We start from the raw sequence: 20,013 nt of genomic DNA on the forward strand, positions 1-20,013 counted from the left end.
TCCTGGGAATTGACACCTAAACAGCCAGAGAGTTGTCATGAAAAGAAAAGAGAGAAATAATAACGAGTTGCATTGTTAAAATATAATGGGCTGCATCTTGCTCTCTGCTGAGCTGCTTTATGAAGGACTGGGAAAATGGCAGGGAAAAGGGCAGGAGAAATTTATTTCTAAGTGCCAAGAAGTAGAGTTTGTTCCGTGGAAAATCTATAGATTTGAAATAACGATAACCCTTTTACATCCCACTGGCACCCTCTGGGAAATCATGTTTATCAAACCTTGGTAAACATCCAGAAACTCAGTCAGACTTGCACAGCAATGGTATCAGTATTTGAGACATTCTGATCTTCACTGATAATTTTAGGCAAGTTCATTGGTTATACTTGAATATGTACCTGTTTTTACCTGACAGAGAATTCAACAGCCTGAAAAATCTCATTTGGACAGAATTATTAACATGAAGCTTGCACTCTTTTTGCATTCAAATACTTCTGACACAGACAAACTAAAACAGAACTGATTTTTTGGTTGTTGTTGTTATCTTGATTTCCTTCCAACTGTAGAAAACAAGCCTATTATAAAACTTGTCCTGATGCTGACTACCAGGGAGTGTCCAAACAATGCTTCTATATGACAGCACAGAATTTTCACCTTCAGTAACCACTAATATCAGAAGGACAAAGCTCTTGTATAAATATCTTGTAAAAAAAGAAAACACAGGAAAAAAAAAAGTCTCATTGTGCTGTGAAGCCAATGCTAAAGCTGAAGAGACAGAATTATAGTTTCTCTTTTGATACTGATTACACTGCTAATTTTAAAATAGTTATTGACATTGCAATGTTTAGATTAAACATTACCTTTCAAGGCAATACTTCTGTTGCTGGTTCCATTCTCTATCCTTTCACAACTACTTAGGAGTTTCACACCCTGTTTCACAACTGTTCACTAAAACCCTTGGACTTTACCTGGGGTAAGGAGCAGCTAAATATTAGTGGCGAGGTACCATAATGTGACTGTGGACCAAAATGGGAGCTGAGCTTCTTGGAAGAGCTTTGCCTTCCATCACTTGCTTCTAGTGTTATTTGGAGTGTAGGAAAACAGAAATGGCAAGAGAAAAAATTCCTGTGACTTTTGCTCTCTCCTCCAGCCAATGGAGAGCTTTACTCAGTTATGAAGGTCTGAAGGTGAAAATTTCATGCAAGTGGCAAAGAAGAAATAGGATCCGTGGGGCAAGGTAGATCAGAGATGGCTCATTGAAGTATTTGAAAGATATAGTGATGTGGCTTTTTTTTTGTTTTTTTTTGCCAGGACAGAGAAAATTCAGTAAGTGCAGCATCATGGACACTAACGAGTTGTCTTCTTGTAAAGAAACGAATATCAGAAACTCTCTCAATAGCAATGCTCTTTACTGCAGTTTGGTAACTTAAGTCAGGTTTAGTACAAATTCCTACCTTTGTGCATAAAAATTGCAAGAAAGGGCAACACTCTTCCAAGTAGGAGATTTTGCTTACATACATTTGCTCATACATCTTACAACAGAGCTCATTAGCGACCATTACATTTTCCTATTTTGTTGTGGCACTCTTTTTGTAAGATAAGGGAAGACCATTATCTTGAATAAAAATTATAAAATTAATTCATTAGACATCACTGGGCAGCAGAGTAGGTTGGGATTCTGATTTCTGTTCTCAAGGCTCTATTTTTGCTTTTAAAACAGATATTCTGTTTTTAGACAGAAACAATCCAGGTAACCGAAACTAAGTATGCCTCCCAGGCCCAGCTGAAAGAACAATTTGCTAACATTCATTGCCAGGGTCTCTCTTCACCGATCTTCTTTTAACCCCTGACTTTTACATTCCTTTCTTAGCAGTGGCGCACTCTCTGCCTTTTTATGTAGTAAATGTTATTTTTAGTTGACAGAAAATGCAACAAGCTCTGAAGGATCTGACCTGCTAAAGAAATATCAAGGCTACAGGCTCTGACACTGAATGGGTAATGGGGTGGTAATTCAAGCCTTGTTACGCCTACAGTGAAGGGAAGAATATTATGCAAAGTCATACAGTATGATCTACACTATCAGTCAAACAGGATAATGTTTACAATATGCATAAAATGTTACAGATCGCATTCTAGCTTTCAAATCATTTTGTACCACAGAAAGAAATGACCTTGTAATATCTCTCTAAGTGAAATTCCTGATGAAAAACCTGTTCTTGCAAATATCAACAGACTATCCCATAATTACACTGGGATTTTTGTATGCTCCACCACCCTTTGCTTTAAAAGAACAGAGACCAAACCCAGTAATTTCACATCACTCATTTTCATCCTCAAACCTCCATTATTCACCAGTTTTCTCTGTATCTTTTCTACATCAAGCATAAATAACAGCAGTTTCTGGCTTCTACAGTGCTTTGCTGAAGTGAGTGCCTCTGTGGGTAGCACTTTGATGAAGGGCAAGACCAGCCCTTCTGGCAGAAGAGAAACATGAAAAGAACAATCGAACCTGCTTCCTCTGCCTCTCTCCTCACTGTGAAGGTTGGTTGTCTCCAGAACGATCTGGGGAAGTCTCTGAAAGCCAGTGTTGCCAGCTGGAGGACAGCTAGCCAGCAGAGGAGATGCCCATTCTTCTCTCTGAATTGCCAGAGCAATGTCAAACCACACACAGGGCACAGACCTCGCCATGGTGACCCAAGCATACATGACCTTTGCCTGTTTCTGTAGCTGTCTAGAAACAGGACCAGGAACACACCACTGACGAAACGATGAAGCCCAGATGCACAAAAACATTACAAGCTAGAATAGCTCCAACAGCGACATCAATTCAAAAATAAAAACTATGAAGTCCTTTGAAAACTGAACAATATAGGGTACATTGAAGAGTATGCCAGGAAAATGCTTACTTTATGATGCAACACAACTTGCACAAGGAAGCTTCTCTCAAGGAAGAAGTCTATTTTTGCCAAGATTCATGGAATTCTACACTACAAAACGTTTGAAAAACATTAGTGGAAGAAGCCCTCTGTAGTAAAAAAAAATTGCCTCTAAGTAATTTGAGTTGTTAAACATTTTTTCTTCCTCTTACTCAGAGGTAATCTGTGAATATCATATCCATTTTTGTACACTCAAATCCAATTTTACAGAAATCATAAGAAACCAGAGACTGCAAGAAATTTTGATGGAAATATTATCTATCCTTATAGGTCACTATTGTCTAATGACTCTGATTCATGTCCCACAGAGCTTGTTGTGAATTATCTGCCTGAATTATCACTGATCTACAAAACCAGGATAAAAAGAGAACTGGGATATATAACAAAATAATATAAAGTCTACAACAAACAAATATAACAGTGAATTATAAGCTGGGAATTCAACAATAAGCTCTTTACACTCTGGTCTCCAAAAACAGCAAGGGCAGAACTTGATAAAAAAAGTTTAATAGTCCCATTGGAAAAAATTATACTATCAGATTTGCCCACATTTTCCAAAGTTTGTTTCAGGTCAATGAAAACACATCTAACAAAAAAAGAATAGGAAATATCTCATCTATGTAAGACCTGCCAAAATTTTGTATGAATGAGCATGCATTACCAGAATAAGTTTTCCTTCAACATTACATGTCGAACTAGGGGACCACACTGGATGTATACTTGAAAAGTAGAGGTAACATTGGCAGCTGTAGTACTACATTGAAACTAAGCAATGAAAGAATGGCAATTTTAGAGATTTACCTCAGGAAAACCAGGACTAGATAAAGTCACTGAGATCAAGATGATAGTTTATAAAGCCCATGCATACAAAGACTCCTTTCATAATAGACCTTTACCTGACTAACATAAACTCACACGTTCCATCAATAAGAAGTTCCCTCCATCCCAGACCCCTCACTTCTGGGGCGAATCTCTTTCAGGTATTGCACACTTATATAAACCAGAAGAATCCATACAATGTTGACAGGGCATCACTGGGATGGATGCCTTTGGCACCCCAAACACTCTCTTGGGTACTCCTCCCTTGCAAGAGATGGAAACTATAACCCACAGCTTCACTCATGTTGCACTTTGCACTTTCCACAAGTTGCTAGAATGATCAGAAAAAATACATGTACATCACCTGCTTCACTGATCTCTTCCCTCATTTCCCACCTCATGCCAATACAAACACAGTAAAGAATGGACAAGGAACTGACACCTTCACGTGAAGAGTCAGCTCATGACAACAGCTGTCACACTGCAAGGAACCAGCAGATATCACCACCTGGACCTTTTTGCCTTCCTCTGCAAAATTCCTCCTAAAGTCAGACGAGTTATTTCTTTACTACATAAAAAGGATAGAGACTTGAACGACAAAACATAGAATCCCAGATTTGTATCTATAAACATTAACCACAATTGCAACAGCAGGAACTTCATATAACTCTGGATTTCATTAGGCTGGTGAACAACCATCACCAGTCTCTAAAATACAACCACACATCTGTTCACAACAGTTGTTTATTATTTGGCTAGATTGAAACTTGCCACTCTCGTCTGATTGGACTCAATGCATCTCACCAGATACTCAAGACCTGAGCAGGTTTCACTCATTCATGTTGCATACTGTCAGCTGCAGGACAGGACAGCCAAATGTCCTTAAAATAGTCACAGAAACAATGACAACAACTCCTCATTTTTTAGCTCAAGCTGTCATCCATCTTTGCATCAAAGAGCTTCAAGGTACAAAAAGTCGAAAAATATTTTAGTGTACCTTTAAATAATATTGTCCCTGCTTCCTTTTTTGTTACCTCTTAGAGTGCTCTTTCATGTTCATCGCTATTCAAAATAGTTTATGATGCCTACATATCTAAAACAGAAAAGCAGAGGCATGCAAAGCATAGAATTTGTGTAGTACAACATCTCCAGCTGTTGCTCTCCAGAAACACAGATTATTTAAGTGGCAAGGCAGATGAGCCAGGGTTGAACCACAATGGCCAGAAGTCTGGCCATGAGAACATCTTCTAATGACAACACATTTGCAAAGGCAGGTCTTGCTAAGCAGACAAGCAGCACTCTCTTAACCACCTTTGAAAACACCACCTTTGAAGAAAAAAACTCATTAATACATACTGCTTACTACACAGTAGTTTTGGAAGGATACCTACCGTGGTAGGAGGAAACTAAGAGCAGCTGGGTAGTGCCATGAGAGAAACTCAGTCTTTGTTGTGACGAGAGCCTTTGCCCTCAATCCCACATCCTTCTCAAACATGTCAGTTTTTTATAGTATTATACAGAACTTAATATCACTGGGAAGGAAGGAAGGAGACATACATGATGTGTAATGCAGTGGGCATAAAAAAACCACACATCAAGTATTTCCCCTTCTCCTCCATCCAGTGATATGCATGAATCTTAATACTGCACCAGCACTGAGAATAAATCATTCCAATTAGCCAATAGGTACTGGTTGAACACTGCAGGAGTGTAGTATAGAACCCAATAAAGAAAAATTTCAAATTAAAATCCACTACCCTACTCATGTGTACAGCCATGAGCAACAGAGAGACCAATCCCTGGTCCAGTCTCTGACCAGTGGATTTCATCTACACGAGCAACGTGATGGGTATGTGCTCTGTAATGAACATGAGCCCCATGATGTGACGGCAGGGAACCATTTCTAGTCCTATGCTATAGGAAGAAATCTGATTACAGATTACTCCACTTTCTGTCAGTATTATATGCATGAAAATATATGGTCTGGTTCTCTGAACACTCACATCAATTTTATGCAGCTGTTATCACTTTTTCAATGAAAAAAATCCTGATTTATAATCACTATAAGTACGGGAAGGATTAAGATTAAAATACCTCTAGTGAAATACATGTTCAAAGAGTTTAGTGAATAATTTGATATGAATAATTCATTTGAAAAAAGTGTTATTTTTCCCTAGTCCTGAATAGACCAAGAATAGAGTGGGAATGTTTAACATTTATATGCTACTTGCATTTATTTGTGAACTACATCAATTAATTTGTGGTCTACACTTAACTCAAATAGAAAATTATGATTATTAAATAAAATACGGAATTCATAACTCCCATAGCAAATTATGTCTTTTGATTAATTTATATAATGAGTTTTGCTAGTCCGCCCTTCATGGATTTCAAACTGCATGTTCAATATTTGCAATTATCTGTGCAGGCATAAGTTACATGACTCAGCTGATCAGTAACAGAAACACTACCATGTGGGATGCAGCCAAAATAGCAAACCCAGCATATCCTACAATTTCAAACAATACAGAAAATATTGAAGCATGCAGTTAAAATTTATCATTGAGTCTTTTCTGTTCAAAAACACATGGTTAGGAAGCTTTCCTCCTCTTAAGTAAGCACTACTGTCTATAGACATACATGGAAGGGGTGGTATGAATGTGAGGTATTGCTTGTTCTTAATTTTGTCCAGAACATTAAGTATGTTCCTTAATGTTTTTAACAGGTAAGCAGCACCGATGTGTTGCCTGAGGTGAGTCACTGGGGCTGGAGAAGGAATGGGGTGCAGCAGGTGAACAAGCAGCTCAGCACATGTGAAAGAAAGGCTTGGGAAAGGCATGGACATGGACAGCCAGTCGAAACAGCTTGAAAGAAGATTTGGTCCAATTCTCAGGTTAGGTAGGATTTTCCCTATTTCCCCATTTAAAACACATTTGAAGGTAGGGTGTGAAAAACTAAATGCCTTTGATCACATCATCCTAATGATAGTTGCCAAACTCCAGTTAGACCAAACTGTGGTGCTTGGTCTTTAGCTGGGAGAGAACCAGGATTTTACATTTGATCCTTACAATCATGGTTGTGCTCTTCCTCTCTGTTCTTATTAAACTGTCTGACTAGGCCCTTTTCCTTCCAACTACTTTATCTCTCATCCCCATTACTCGTAGATATATTTATCTAGCCAACATAACAAACCTGAAGTAAGCCCAAATTTGACACAAACCAAATTCCACTGGCTGCTAGTGCTCATTATAACATGCTGTCTCTTGTTGGTGTTGGATACTATGCAGAAAAACATGAGAGGAACTAAAGAGCACCATAAAGCATGCTTAGAGAAAACAGCCCACTGCTAGGATATATAGGACAGATGACAACGGCTAAAGTGATTCCTAAAAGTCTGGCCCAGCTCTGGCAGATTAAAACATGACTGTGTCAGCAATGGGCACTTCCTTACTATGGGGAAGTAGCTCCACTAAACTGCAGTGCTGCCTACCACTTCTAGGTTCTCTGAAACACTGAGAAGGAGACAGTAATCTGTTAGGAGCATAAAATAAAATATAAGTGCTTTCAAAATACACGCAGATACTAAATCAGTCTCTCCTGTTGTCTGCTGCCTTCTACCTTTAACAACCCCATGAGTTCTGGACATGTTTTGCTTTATAATTAATATTTTTATTGTTGTCGTTTTCCCTCTCACCTCCTTAAGTTCTCTTACTCCTTTATTCAACAGTGAAGGTGGCAGTTTTTAAACCTGAGAGATACTGAATCTCTCAAAAGGACCAAAATTTTTAATTCAATAACTGAAATAATTGGCCTGATTTTTGCCTGCAAATACAAATCTTCTCTTGCGGGAGATGGAGATGACTGATGATACTGTGTAATAGAGTTAAAGCTATTGAGGTTTGTGTTATTATGTGCAGGTTAAACTGGTGAGCAATGAGTGAGTCTAGTTATCTGCATAGTGATAGTGATGTCTCCTCTGCAGTCACAGACGTAGACAGGTACCTCCTTAGTTATGTCCTGCACAGGACTATGGCTCCATCTTCACTTGCAATTCCTCCCTTCAACTCACTTCATCTCCTCTGTGAATCTATTTCATTAGAACCTGTTGTAATCCCTTACTATGAGCACAAATTTGAGAAGTTTGGTGCTGGCTGTCCTGTGGGCCATTCCTTCTCTCCTATTTTTTGCCCTATTTACCCCCTACGACATTTGCCCTATTGCTATAAGGCTCCACAGGCCACACTCTCTCTACCTGCTACTTGCTCTTTTGCTTTGAGGAAAATTGGCAAGTATATCAGCAGAAAAAGCAAGTTTTGTTTGCCTCAAACATTAAAAACAACAAAATGACGAATAGTGCTAATTTTAACACAGAACTAGTACCTTCACTTCTGTTTCCCTGACAATTTGAATGAAAAGTGAATAATATTCTGTCTTTGAATCAAAAACTACCCTACTTGACTGAATGCATCTGATACCATGATAAAGAAAATACTGTTGAGTTTGAAGGCAGTACTGAAATGCATAATGCTAGAAACACAAACTTTTATTTTTTCTAAATAAGAAGATGCTTTCACAAGAGGTACTTCGATGAAGTTGCTTTAATGGAGGACTAATTGCCTCCTGGTGATGACATTTGAAAAAAGCTGTTAAAAGCACCTTCTTATTCAAGAAATTAGCAGCCAAGATCAATAAACAAAACATAAAAGGTAGACAATTATTGATGCAAATAATGTAGGCATAATACTGCTATAGAGGGTTGAATTTGGTGAAGGAAGCTGATGAGATAAAATAGCTGATGTTCATTTTATTGAGGCTGACTTCAAGTAGCTAGTGTTCAACCAGTTTGGTTTTTATATGGCCTTGAAAGATATGCCAACTGTAGCTGCTAAATCCATGTTGCAATTAGAAATAGTTACCTTTGTCGACCAAAAAAAATTGAAATGGAAGAAAAGAAAAATAACATACCATGTTCACACACAAAACAAAAAGAGCTATATCAGGGACATCAGGGAAGGTGGAATACTATAACAACACATTTTATATTGTTATACTATTCCACCCACCTTAATGGAGAACCCTTCGGTGTGGCTACGCCATAGCCTTTCGAATCCAGATTTCCTCCCACTTTCATGGTGTCACACGGCTTTCGTTGCTCAATGTATTCGTTCATGGTGGACTCCAGCAGGAAGGCAAACTTGCCCTTCGATTTGCGGACACGAGCTACTCCCTCTGCAGTAGTCCTAGTGAACACTGACGGCTCAGCTGATTTCATGTAGGTCCACATCTTTTCATACACTGCTATTTTTGATCTCTGGAGGAAATTAAAAAGAAGTTAGAACAAAAGAACGTAGCAACATTTCAGAATGGCACTGTTCAAAACAAAACCAATCATACTTAATTTTTAAACAACTCTGGGGGAAAATCATGGGGTGCGTTTGGAAAATCACACTCGATAAGGATTTGCTTTGAATTCCATTATTATTTTAAAAGAAACAAGAAATAACAGTATCGATACTATAAAATCGGGTAATATTTTCAGGTCCAGTTGGTCTCAAGCAGTCACAATAAAATAACTGCAAAGCTAAAACCTGAATTTACTGTTAGACAGAGGCAGTTCACACAGTCAAGGTATTGTAAAGTGTGTTTTAAGGAATTATATATTAAATATATATCCACGATAAACCTGTATGGGAAAGAGAAACAAGATAATCTTCCCATAAATACTGAGCTGAATCTTGAAGCATTTCTCAGCTCTAACACCCACTTCTTACACCATCAAAACCACAATAACTTAAACAAGATTTCTACTTTCATAATCCAGAGTCCATAATTCACCCAATTTACATTCAGAAAGGTTGCAGAAAATTTCAAGACATGGTTCACAATAAAAGATGAAAAGAGCAACTGGACAAAATGTACTATTAACAGAAAAAAATACACCCTAAGTATTTGTCTTAAAGAAGTATTAGGTATGCTTTTAGAACCTCGGTATCAGCAGTTATATTTTAAACTGTTCCTTCTCAGTATCAGTGGATGTACTTTAAAGAGTCTGATCTTGCCAGTAACTGAGTAAGAAATGTGCTTGCTTGAAGAATGTGCAAGAATTCATGGCTTCGAGTGCATTAGTTGGAAATTTTTCTGTCTGGCAATGCATGGTGCAAACACAAGTAAAGACTTAAGCAAAAAGAGCAAAAATAAAATCCAATTAAAACTAAAAACTTTAACTGAAAGGCAGGAAGGAAATGCTGTCAAGCCGAGAAGCCCCCCATGCTCATTAGATTCAGTCAAGAACTCTTTTGCTTCCTCCTGCAACAGGGATGCATCCATGCAGACCAGCAGCACAGAGCTGAACACTGCAGTGTTCCTATTCCATAACAGATGGCACTTGTCTTCTCCTATGCATCCTGCAAAAAGGACTTTGCAACCCAGTGCTCAAGTCAGCTTTCATTTGAGTCAATGGGAGTTTCTAGCTAAGCAAGATCTAGTCTATGAGCCCATTCCTGCACTGTGCTGAGCACTCCAGGAAAATATTAATTAGTGTAACAGTGACTGAGATCAGCTGCTTTGGGAACTGCCCAGCCAGCAGCAGAGTGGCAAATTTTGGTGTACAGGGGGATTCCCGAGGTTTTCCCTTTGGTAGGGAAGCACCCAAGAGCAGAGAGACCCACTAGAAGCCAGCAGCTCTGGCAGGAGAGGCTGATGAGACCTGAGCATTGCCAGGACAATGGTGACCACCCCCACGCCCATAAAAGATGCCCTTGGGGAAGCCCGTGCTACAGAGCGGGCAAACACGGCTTGGTGCAGCAGCTGCCAGGGCAGTTCCCACGGAGTAAGTTGAAGCTTTGCCATCTCAGGATGTCAAGAGGAACAATAAAAACTTCTATAGGTATATCAGTGATAAAAGGAAGGCTAGGGAAGATGCAGGCCCTCTTTGGAAGGAAACAGGACATATGGTCATGAGAGATATGGATAAGCCTGAGGTATTCAATGGCTACTTTGCCTCAGTCTTCACTGGCAAGGACTCTGGCCACACTGCCCAAGTTGCAGAAGGCAAAGAGCAGCTGGGATAAGGGAGATCCATCCACTGTAAGTGAAGATCATCTAAAGAACCTAAAGATGTTCAAATCCCATGGGACCAGACAAGATCCATCCTGAGGGAACTGGTGAATGAAGTAGCTAAGGCACTTTCCATCATATTTTAAAAGTTCTGGCAGTCTGGTGAAGTTCCCACTGACTGCAAAAGGGGAAGCATAACCCTCATTTTGAGAAAGGGAAAAAAAGAAGACCTGGGCAGCTACAGGCCACTCAGTATTACCTCTGTGCCTGGAAAGATCATGGAGCAGATCCTCCTGAGGGCTCTGCTAAGGCACATGGAAAATGAGGAGGTGACTGGTGGCAACCAGCAGGGCTTCACAAAGGACAAATTGTGCCCGATGAATTTGATGACCTTTTATGATGGAGTTGCAGTGTCAGGGGATATGGGAAGACCAACTGACGTACCTGGACCTGTGCAAAGCATGCAACACTGTCCCTCACAACACCCTTGTCTCTAAATTGGAGAGACATGGATTTGATGGATGGACCACTTGACGGACGGTCACACTCAAAGAGTTGCAGTCAACAACTTGATGTCCAAGTGGAGACCAGTGATGAGTGGTGTTCCTCTCGGATCACTTCTGGGATTGGTGCTGTTTAACACCTTTGTCAGTGACATGGACAGTGGGTTTGAGTGCACCCTCAGCAGGTTTGCAGATGACACCAGGCTGTGTGGTGCAGTCAACACACTGGAGGGAAGAGAGGCCATCCAGAAGGACCTTGACAGGCTGGAGAGGTGGGCCCATGAAAACCTCATGAAGTTCAACAAGGCCAAGTGCAAGGTCCTGCACCTGGCCTGGGGCACGCCCAAGCACAAATACAGGCTGGGCAGAGTATGGATTGAGAGCAGTCCTGAGGATAAAGACTTGGGGGTGCAGGTTGATGAAAAGCTGAAAATCAGACAACAATGTGCGAGTGCAGCTCAGAAAGTCTACTGTATCCTGGGCTGCATCAAAAGAATGGTGGCCAGTAGGTCGAGGGAGACGATTCTCCCCCTGTACTCTGCACTTGCGAGACCCCATCTGGAATATTGTGTCCAACTCTGGAGCCCCCAATACAAGAAGGACATGAACCTATTGGAGCGGTTCCAGAAGAGGGCCACAAAGATGATCAGAGATCTGGAGCACCTCTCCTATGAGGGCAGGCTGAGAGAGTTGGGGTTGTTCAGCCTGGAGAAGGCTCTTGGGAGACCTTATTGTGGCATTCCAGGATCTGAAGGGGGCCTACAGGAAAGCTGGGGAGGGACTTTTTACAAGGGTGTCTAGTGATATGATGAGGGGTAATGGGTTCAAACTGTAAGAGGGTAGACTTAGATTAGATGTAAGGAAGAAGTTCTTCACTACGAGGGTGGTGAGACACTTGAACAGGTTGCCCAGGGAAATTGTGGATGCTCCATCACTGGAGGTGTTTAACAACAAGTTGGATGGGGATTTGAGCAATCTGGTCTAGTGAGAGGTGTCCCTGCCCATGGCAGGGGGGGTGGAACTAGATGATCTTTAAGGTCCCCTCCAACCTAAATCATTCTATAATCCTATGATTCTATAAAGCTCCAAAACAAAGGGCCTTAGAATATTTAAAGAAATATAAAAGCCTATTATCTAACTATTAATTAAATAGACAATGGCTTTAAAAAGCATGCAACCTAACCTTTGTATAAGTAAAAGTAATTTCCCTGAAGCAATTCTTTCTACCAATTATTGAATGATTGTATTGTTACACAGAAAATACTTAGTTAAGGAGGCTGGTCTCACTTGAAAGTAAAGTGGCATTTAACCACAAATGTCCAATAAAAATACCATATAGCAAAACATAAATTATCTTTGCATGTTTAGTTTGTCTATATGCATCACTTTATCTTTCTGTCAAATATAATAAAATTTAAATTAACAACAGATGTATATGTCCATTATTACATCCTGCCTCGTAACCCTCTTTCCACTGTACTCACAACTACTTTTAATTTACATAATAGTGGCTGAGAGCAGACAAGAAGCTAAGCCACTTGTGTATTGTTTTTGCTTTATGCTGCTAGAACTTCATGGATTTAGATTTACAGAAAGAAAAAAAAAATAGAAGAGAGCAGTAATCAATCAAGCACCATTTCAAGAATATTTACTTGCCTTTGTCTGCCTTCACTTCAGTAACTTTTTTACATATTAACATCAGTATGACCAGACTCTTTATAAAGTAAACATATAACAAGTCATTTTCCTTCAAAATTAAAATCACACAACACATAAAATAGCTCTACTAGTAAGAGGAAACAATGCCCTAAATGAATTGAAAAGGTTGCATTTAAATGTATTTTTTTAAGATCTAGTTTCTTTTGCCCATTAAGAGACAAAAAAAATATGGAAAGTCTAACAAGGCATCTGCTCTGTAAGAACATTCTCTTCTCCCCAACTTCCATCTATTAACATTCAATTGCCACATGTTAAATGAGAGTGAAAACTGAGAGTGAACCAGCAGATATTTCTTATTATTATATGAGGAAAAAACTACAGCTTTCCCCTGCAGTCAGCCAAGCTAGCGTATTTTTAATTGAGGGCGTTTTCTGAGTAGGACTGATAAAACTAAGTTCTTTCCATCTTGAACAAGATGCTCAGAAAATGCATCTCTCACTGTGTCCAAAACAGAAAATAAGAGTAAATAACTAATAGTATCAAAATCTTTTTCTTTATGTTGGCTTCAAAATGACTTTCCCCTTCTGTGTTTTCAACCTGGAATCAAAGCAGTCTGAATAGCCTTGCAGAGTTTCTGATATTTTGATCAGAAATGATCAAATGATGAGAAAATGTCCTAAAGGCTCATCTCCAGCCAGATAGTAATCACTGACAGAAAAGTTACACGACTCTAAACCCCAAAATAATGATGTTTGCTTCCAACTACACAAAATGTTACACTTGGGAAACGAGTCTTCTTGTACTTTTGTTGCAGGCTGGGTCTAAATTTATGTATTATGCAAACAGTGTTTGTGCAACTATTGTTTGTTGATATTTTATTTTTGTCCCTGTTTTGTGAAAAATATCTTTCAAAATAGCTCATCCAATATTATTAAAAATCACTATACTGTTTCAGAGATTAGAAATCATTTGATAACAGGACCTCAGTTGCACCATTTTAAAAAAGGGATCAGCAGTCTAAACAGATAAAGCTTCAACTTTTGCATATGCAACTTTTAATGTTTCCCTTTGTATTTTGAAATAAAGGAAAAAATATAATGAGAACCTTGATTTCCCTTCTTTGTTTCTCTTAACTCTGTCATTATAGATGTACAAAGAAACTTCTCATTAAGGACAGATCTTGCATGAAATATTGTTTCGAACAAAATATTGTTTGTGTTTACAGGATAATTTAGAAGAAACATGAAATTTTGTTACCAAGGCTGCTTTTATGTCAAAAGACCTGACCTCATTACTTCAAAATAATGGCTTGCATGTTTTGAAGCTCTTAAGAAAACAAGCCCATTCCTTCATTCTTTCTTGTTTCCTTGGGAATTTAAGCAAAACTTAAAAAAAAAAATGGTAAGCACTGAATACTCTTGAAAACGCAACAAGTTAATAAACCCAAAGTTAAATAAACCATTCTGATGCCCAGCATCATGTTTTTAACTATCATCACAGCTTCATTCTAGTTGAAATAACTATTCATACATATATATATATATATGGTGGTTGCCACCTCAGCTTGTGATGGAGTGAAACTGGAATTCCCAGAATTAAATAGCTAACTATCAACAAACTGAGCTAGAGAAGCATACATGGGTTAAGCATAGATGCATATAAATAATGAGTACTGAGGGATTACACTCTTCAAGAAAATAGGATATCTGGCCATCTCAGGATCAAAATATTTCAATTCTCAGACAAGGCTCCTATACCTTAATACCACCATTTTTGTAGACATCTGGTGTGAAATCAGGGCTTCTAAGGACCACAAGCTGAGTTTCTACCAATTGGGGTAAAAAATAAAGCTCCCAGAGAGCATCTTTAGTATCATATTTAGGTGTATAGCAAAACCCTGGCTACAGAAGAAAAGTGTGGTTAGAAACCTGTCACTGAACTGTATCCATTAAAAATGAGTTACAAAGCACTCTAGACATTTCCTTCTAGAGGTGGTGCAAAGAGGAAGATACTTTAAAAGGTGATTTATTTCAACACAACAGATTTGTCCGGTACAGAATTCCAGGGGTGCTCTTCTTCCTCCAGTGTCTACAGACGAAATCTAGAAAACTGGCTTAGACTAAACTCCTTGGGCTACTTCATTATGTGAAGACTCAATCACTACATTTTGGTTAAGTGCCATTTTTATCTGCTAAGGCATCATCTTTTTACAGCTAATAGAAAATATTTCCAAATTCTTCTATGGGAATATCTCTTCCAATAACAAGTTTATTTCAGTATAGACCTTCTGGGGGTCACTCAGCAACTGCCCTTGAATTGATACTGTCTATAGATCACAAATCCCATCTGCAATTTTTTTAGTGATTCACTGAGTTCAGTGTGGCCAAACTGAAAGCAGTCAAAGTGTGTGGTAGTACCTAACACAGAACACTCCCCTTTCAATCAGACACAAGACACTCCATCTTCCTTTCTTCCAAAAATGCCTTAAACTGCATCTTTTAGATAAATCATGCTCCTAAATGGCATAATTTCCAAGGAAGGATTACTGGCTCACAGCATTTATTCAGAGCCATGTTCAAACACTGAACTCACACACCTTCAGTCAGCGAGGCTTAGCTTCCATCTGCTAGAGACATGAAACAAAGCAGGAGGGACTGTTTATTATGTACTCCTTGTTATGTTCAGGCGCCCTGTTTTCCAGCTGGCAAATGATGAGGATTACATACCAACCACACGAGCACAGCAAAGCAAATGAAAATGAAGTAATCAATACAGACAGTGCAGACATATGAATGGGTATTTAGGCTATTCCTTAATGCTCCAATCACATCCCCCTGAGATATATTTTCTCTTTATTATTCATCTGAAAGTCAGCAAATTAAAATATGCATTTCTTGCCCACCACCCAAGACCCTAAAGCAAAATGGACACAGCCAAATCCATAAGCAGAAACAAAACCTGCAAGACTCCATGTTATCATCACAGGCTTTCAATGCTACACATCATTTTGGTACTGTAGCTTCAAATGAATCAATAGGGCAATGCTGCTTTAATTATTACTGACTTCTATGTCCCTTGGGCCATCTCTTTTGCCCAGTGTGACAGGATCAATAAGCTTTCCACAAATTAAAATAATTGAAAACTCCAACAAATGGTGGTGTGAGGCTAAAAAATAGCTAGAAGTATTTCAGGACTTACAAACTATTTACATATAATTGCAAAGTAACAGTATTTCACAATTCCAAGCATCTTATAAGAGCAGTCAGTAGGGAGAGCTGCTCTAATGGACATGCCAACTTACTCTGAAGAACTCTTTGGTTGACCCTGAGTCCAGTGTCCCATAAGCAATTTCGGTTTGTTTGGCAAGGTCTTCTGCACTTTCTATGGGTGAGACCATTCTCTCAACAGTCAAGAAAGCAGCGAGGTTAGCAGTATAGGATGAAATAATGATCAGTGTGAAGAACCACCAGACACCTCCAACAATGCGACCTGAGAGGGATCTAAACATGAATAAAATAATGCACATTTTCCTGTCTCTTAAACCATGAAGAGAAAGAGAAGGCAGTGTTATGGCTAAACATGTATTACTAAGTAACAGTGGGAGTGAGAACATTTGCATTTTAAATATTAATAAATGCCTTTTTTCTTGAATCTTAACATCTATAGTATAGAGTCCACTGTATTATTTCAGTAGAAGCCTATTCTAGCAAAAGTTTTGTCAAAAATACCAGATAGGTAGTCTCTTTCTGGAGACAAAAGTAAAGCATGGTAGTGGCAAGTCAGTAGCTTCCTCTGTTTCCTCTTAAAAAAAAAAAAAAAAAAAAAAAGATACAAAAGTCTTTACACAGGGATTATGTTTGCTCTAGGATTAAAAAGTTCCCGTCACTCAAATTTGTCAAACATACTACAAGCTACTGAAATCATTTGAACTTTCACATTTTTCTTACTGAAGAAGCAAGCATTTTGTGGCAATAGAGATATTTAAGTTAAGTAAAAAATTATATTTCCCATTTTAATACCTGTAATTTGATGAGAAGGCTGATGAGGAGTAATGTACATCCAGTCTTAATCAGTATCAATTTTATTGCTAACTTAAATAATAGCAGAGTTAGGCCCATGCTGGACACTCAAAATCTCACTGTAAATGGCTAAAATGAAGCATTCAAGTTTGAAAGACTGGGTAGTTATGTTTAATTAAGATGTTGAAGCTACTGCAGACTAAAGTTCCAGAACATCTTAAAAGACTGAGAAATTCAGGACTGGTATCATGTATTACATCTGTAAGGCATGGCTTAGCAATACAGTGTGGCTTCTCAGAAACGGTCAAATATTCTCTCTTGTAGATAGCAATATTCTGGAGGAAGCGCTGTAGAACTTGACAGGGAACAGAAATGGGGCATTCATTCATGCAAGGCAAATATTCAGCACAATAATGTGCATTTCATAATTGTGATACAATGGAACTAAATTAGTAACAACACAGTTTCTCTAAATTCAACTCAGTGGAATTGCTCCTGTGTGTACCTGCTGTTTCTGAGAGCTGTTTGTGGTGTATACACAATGACACATGTAAAATAATAGTAACGACTGAAATTCAAAGCAGATTTCGTGATGTCTTTATCATAGCTATTAAAAAAGAAAAAAAAAAAAATTAAAAGGCTTTCTGAAGAATGAGCTTCAAAACACTGCCAGGAAAACAAATGAAGGAAAATTTTATGCTTCAGTGTTGAAGATAAAATGCAAATGTAAAAAGATTTGACACAAACCTTGGGGAAATATCACATCCTTGTTGCATAAAGGCACCCAGGGAAAACCAGAGGCTGTTGAATATGCCAAACTCATTGGGAGGCTGGTCACTGGGTCCTTCTTTCCCATCCTCTGGTTCTTCTGTGTGCCACTCATATGGGCTAAACCTGCTAACTAGGAATAGGACCACACTGACACCAATGTAGGCAAAGACTATGCACATCCAGATCTCATACGCCAAAGGGTCCAAGAAGGAAAACACTCCTGGTTTAGATTTCTGGGGCTTTTTGATCATAATGGATATCCCCAAACTCATAAAAGGCTTAGAAAAATCAATGACCTCTTCTCGTACCAAAGTGATGGTCAGAGGCGCAACCGCAATCTCTGCTTTCTATAAAGAAAAAAGAAATATAGATGTATAGATTAATTGGAGTTGCCTTGTACACCCATTTTAGCAGCTAATTCCAAAGGTATGTCATTAATATCAGGACACTGTTGATTAAATGATCTTTATAACATCTTTCTGTTTCTTTCTATCATAGTCTATATTTACTCAATATGCTTCTAGTAAAACATACATATTGCAGGTTTTTATTTTACAGAAATATTTAATTGTTCTCATCAGAAGACTCTTAGGTCTCATGGAAGTGGCCAGCAGTGTAGGTAGGTCATTTTAGGTATTGAGATTTAAAGTAAAGGAATTCAAGGAAGAATGAAAAATGAGAATGACCCTATTGTCACCATGTTTATAAGATCCAAGAAACAGCCATTTATTATAATTCTTTCATAAGACACAATCATTCTTTTAGAAAAATCAGCTCAAATACTCAAGGAATTTCCAAGTAGCATGAAGCAGAAAAGGTGATTAACTATTGCTGTGGTGCCACAAAAAATGCATGCAGTTGTCTTGAGGGAAAGATAGTTCAATAGGACTGAATCAGATTTTAAACAGTACAAAAAGGCAAGTAAATAGCTATTCAAAATAATCCAATAAAAGGATAAAAAGTGTGCTGAATCTATTCCCATTATAGACAGGATTAATTTTTAACATGCTTATCTAATATATTTTTAGAATGAAGATGTTAGTCTTGAATTGATTGTTATTGATGATGATAACACTGCAGCAATTGCTGCTAACAATGTAGCTGGGCTAACAGGTCATTTCTGTCATTAGGGACACAACATTACACTGAAGTTTGCTTTTCCCTTGCCTTGCCTTGTTTGCCTTGCTTTGTATGCTAAAGCTGTAATTACAGCAGTTGTTAAGATGGGAATCGTGAGATCAGCTGGTACAAAAGATGCACGGGTGGGAGGTGAACAGATGCAGAAGCTGCTGAAACCTTGCTTATGGTAACCATGATGGTGCCATATCTAGGTGGATGAGGAGAGCAGAGACTGTGCTCTTGTAACCAGCATGGACTTCTACACAACTGATGTGCTAAGGAGAGTAACTGTTTTTTGAGAACACTTTGTTTTGGTTACAAATAAGGCAGACTCACAACGTGCTTTCTGTACCGGCGTTACTCTGCTGTAGGCCTCAATATATGAGATTATCCGCCTGCATTTACCACATCCCTGGCCCAGTCATCTTCACAGGCACAACTAAGAGTTATTAAACCTCCATAATAAAAAATGTTGTAGCTTTGTAAATACTTAGTTGGTCCAAATTCATCTTATGGGGTAGCATCTTCAGATGCAGTACACAGCCTCTAGTTTAGCAAAGCATTTAAGCATGTTTGAATTTCGAATGCTCTTAAAGACATTCATACTCAGTAAAATATAGAAGGATACATTCAAATCTTAACAATTTAAGTGAAATTAAAACATGCTGAAATTAAGGATGTGCTTAAACAGTTTAATCCAAGTGTTACATAAATAGTGTTCCTTGTTTGAAAAAAAGAAACTGAAATATAGCCTTTTTTTGTCATCTCAGAACTTCAAAAAGGATAAATGCATTTAAAAGAATATGTTTTTGTTATTTTATACACTAAATTGTTCTGAGTTATATATATATTTACAGAATTTCATCTAAAAATAATTTCATATAGTTAAAATTTAAATCTATTTTGGTAACTGTATAATTTTGAATAATTCAAAGGAACTGATTCATTCCAGTGCAATGGCCCCAAAATGCAAATTTGCATTAAAATTTCTAGATACTAATCATCAGATTATAACTGTCATTCTGAAACAGTTGTGATGTAAACACGTCTTCATAATTTTATGTAACGATATTACAGGTTAGGCAACACAACTAAAATCATAACTTATACACATATAGATTATCTCTGGTCTTGGGT

The 20,013-nt window shown here is 38.2% G+C and overlaps 1 protein-coding gene across 2 annotated transcripts in view; it reads right to left on the reverse strand.

The window, feature by feature from the left end:
- The window catches only part of GRIA4 (glutamate receptor, ionotropic, AMPA 4), a 97,134-nt gene that overhangs the window by 33,579 nt on the left and 43,542 nt on the right, over positions 1-20,013 (reverse strand). For both annotated transcript variants that reach the window (XM_008936537.1, XM_008936529.1), the window contains exons 8-10: positions 17,734-18,104; positions 16,269-16,467; positions 8,813-9,060 (exon numbers count right to left, since the gene is read on the reverse strand). In XM_008936537.1, coding sequence (XP_008934785.1) covers positions 8,813-9,060; positions 16,269-16,467; positions 17,734-18,104 — 818 coding nt within the window. The remainder of the gene's footprint in view (positions 1-8,812; positions 9,061-16,268; positions 16,468-17,733; positions 18,105-20,013) is intronic.

This window comes from Merops nubicus, unplaced genomic scaffold, assembly GCF_000691845.1.
Source record: "Merops nubicus isolate BGI_N331 unplaced genomic scaffold, ASM69184v1 scaffold7320, whole genome shotgun sequence".
Lineage (NCBI taxonomy): Eukaryota > Metazoa > Chordata > Aves > Coraciiformes > Meropidae > Merops > Merops nubicus.